Source organism: Aplysia californica, unplaced genomic scaffold, assembly GCF_000002075.1.
Source record: "Aplysia californica isolate F4 #8 unplaced genomic scaffold, AplCal3.0 scaffold00575, whole genome shotgun sequence".
Classification (NCBI taxonomy): domain Eukaryota; kingdom Metazoa; phylum Mollusca; class Gastropoda; order Aplysiida; family Aplysiidae; genus Aplysia; species Aplysia californica.
In genome coordinates this window covers 137775-140712 of record NW_004797845.1, presented here as the reverse complement: position 1 = coordinate 140712, position 2938 = coordinate 137775, and the positions used below count along the sequence as shown (strand labels likewise).

General features: G+C 42.9%; 1 protein-coding gene across 1 annotated transcript in view; it reads right to left on the bottom strand.

The window, feature by feature from the left end:
- The window catches only part of LOC101859434 (pre-rRNA-processing protein FHL1), a 3834-nt gene extending 2025 nt beyond the window's left edge, over positions 1-1809 (bottom strand). The window contains exons 1-2 of the mRNA XM_005107091.3: positions 1174-1809; positions 1-49 (exon numbers count right to left, since the gene is read on the bottom strand). The exon at positions 1-49 is cut by the window's left edge and continues 2025 nt beyond it. Coding sequence (XP_005107148.1) covers positions 1-49; positions 1174-1560 — 436 coding nt within the window. The 5' untranslated portion in view covers positions 1561-1809. The remainder of the gene's footprint in view (positions 50-1173) is intronic.
- Positions 1810-2938: the final 1129 nt, after the last annotated feature.

Genomic DNA, 2938 nt, shown 5'->3' with positions numbered 1-2938 from the left:
ATGAATCAATATTATCGTCCGTCTCAGCTTTCATTTTTCCCAACGCTTGCTGTAAGAAAAAAGAAAAAAAGAAGAACATCTGTTAAGAACACCATACAAATACATATTATTACAGTTACGATCAGATGACATATCTGAATATCTTGATCTTCTCTCGTTGGAGAAAAGATACAAAATGAAAGCTTGGAAGATGCTCCCTGTGAGCGAAAAGTCTTTTGTCAGAGCTGACAGGTGCAGAGAAAATATGATATGCAGAGTATAGTATAATACATGTATAGTCAAAATGGCAGACAGGAAAAAACACTGCACCACAAACGAAGCATGTTTTGAAGTCTGTTTGGAGAATAGAGGCATTTAAAAAATCTTTCTTTACAACATTCGATTCTAAATGAATCACATGCATTATTGTGCGAAATCTGAACGCCGTGATTAACGAAAGGGAGTATTCACACTTCTCCCAACCAGTTTTGGCGTATGTGATCAAGAAGTTAAAAATAACATAACCAACCTATAATGCACGCACACGCATACCATGGACCGAGCGCCCCAATACACCTCAAATGAATGGGGGTTTTTTTTTATTTGAACATTGACTACAACGAGCTGGCTCCCCCCCCCCCCTTGTTTTGGCCTTTTTTCTTGCCTTTGTCCGGTGTTGACTTACTAGTACTAGTCAACACATGTTCACAAAAGAAAACAGAGATTAGTGTCTTCTGCGTGTGTCGTTAATCAAGACACAGAGGCACTTTGCTCAAATCGTGTGCTGCACCGTGTCCATATGTTTGCAATACCTTATTATGTAAGATCGAAGTATGGCACTTGTATTTTGAACTTCGCAATGCGACAGTTAATTGTCCAAGGAAAGGTAAAGTTTTCTTTTTTTCTGTTTCTTTTGTTGATTTTTTGCCATAGATGAAACCCCTTTGCGTGGGTGGATATGTTTTTCGGGGCAGGGAAGGGAAGGAGGGAGGAGGGGGAGAGGGGGGGGGGAGTTACTGCTACTGACGCGATCTATAGTTTATAAATTCCGTCGAAACGTTTTTAAGAATAAAAATAAACTACAAAACTATCCCTTGCGTATTTCTCTCTGTGGATTTTACCTTATTCCCAGAACCTAGCTATCTATTTCGTAGGGGCTGTGGTATTTCGCCTTAACTCGACGAGCAAACTCACCCTAAACGCCGGTGAAGCCTCTGGGATGACGGAACGTGGAGACGGGCTTGTGTCCCGGAAACTGAAGTAGGTCTCACAGCTGTTGTCGAAGTCATCGAGTGTGATTGTAATGTCAAACGGGTCTTTATCGGACGTCCTGGGATCTTCTACGTTCCTTACATCGACAGGAACTGGGGACACCGACGAGGACCTCATCACAGCCAACTCATTTGTGGGAGGCATTGCTGTCTTTGTTGCCTGAGCTTTTTGTGTCGCCTTTACGCTCACTGTCGTTGCCTCAAAAGTGGATGGTTCTGTTGTGTTGTCAGTAGGGGATTTAAAATGATGTTCTAAACACAACCCCCGAAGCAGCTCACCAGATGTACCCAGTAAAAGCGCAACTGCCATGAAACAAAGTGTTAAATGAGTTTCAGTCCTGTTTCTCTTTACGTTTCAGTGACTGGCTTGAAAAGTACGCGTTCAATAATTCGAAGAACTTTAATCGTAATGTCCGAGAAAGTAGTCTAGCTCGTCTGCTCTAGATCTCTTCGGATGTATAACGCGAAGCTCTGCTTTCGCTTTATATATAGTAGATCTAAGCTATTATGAAAACTTTAAGGTAGCCCTTCACTGAAAAGAAATTCTGAGACAGTATTGCAACAGCAGCTATGTTTTATACAAGACGAGGAAGGAGTGTTGTTTACCGACTACGTCACGAAGTCTATCAGCGCGCTGGGCACACAGGGTTCGTATTGCCGTCGCCGACGCTCGTCTCGTGGTTTCGCGGGCGCGGGCTCCCAGACAGTCGCTGCCGTTTCAGGTTACACACAACTAAATTTCTTAACCGTTATTATTCTTAATTTTATTATTCTATGTTGGTACATGTTTAAGGCCCTCTTCAACATAATTTGAGACAATTTAGAAGGTGGGCTTCGACGCTGCCTGTCAGAATCAATTTAAACTGAGTGGATTAAGCTTACAACGTCCTATAAGTAGGAAGACCGAGATATTCCATAAAAATTCTCTCCAGGCGGGAATCGAACTCATGTCTTTTGCGTGCGACAGGAAAGCGCCTGAGCGCTACTATGGACGCCGGTGGACCATTCCTCGCCAGCCATAAATCAAATAAATCGTGATAATTGTTTTTCTCAAGGACCCAGATTCCTACTCAGATTTGGAGTTCCTGTAACTCCAAATATGAAGTGAGTTCAATTTTTGTCAAAATACACCTTATTCAAGTTTCTCGAAAAACAGTGATATCATGCAAAATCAATCCAATTTCACATAGCGTCTACTACAGACAATAACCTGCACCACTTGGGCAGCTGTTAAATTCTTGTAAAGATTCTAATATATTCTAATTCGAGTTTACCCTGTCATGGCGCTCGTAGTAGTAGCAGTAGCAGTAGTAGTAGTAGTAGTAGTAGTAGTAGTAGTAGTAGTAGTAGTAGTAGTAGTAGTAGTAGTTTTCGTTGTTTTGAAAGGGGGGGGGGTGAGGCTGTTGGGAGGTTTGGTTGCATGGTACCTTCAAGAAAGGGAGTAGTGTCAAGAGCTGTCTGGCAGGCAAAATCGGTCAGCATTGGGGAGAGAGAGGGCTGGGGGAGAGACGGGGTTAGGGAAGAGGGTGCTTGGGAGAGAGAGAGAGAGAGAGAGAGAGAGAGAGAGAGAGAGAGAGAGAGAGAGAGAGAGAGAGAGAGACCCGTCATACGATGGACGTCATCATGCACCGTGTTTAGGACCCGTGAAAGCAGTGCTACGTCATATTATAATGTTTATTGTATTTGAT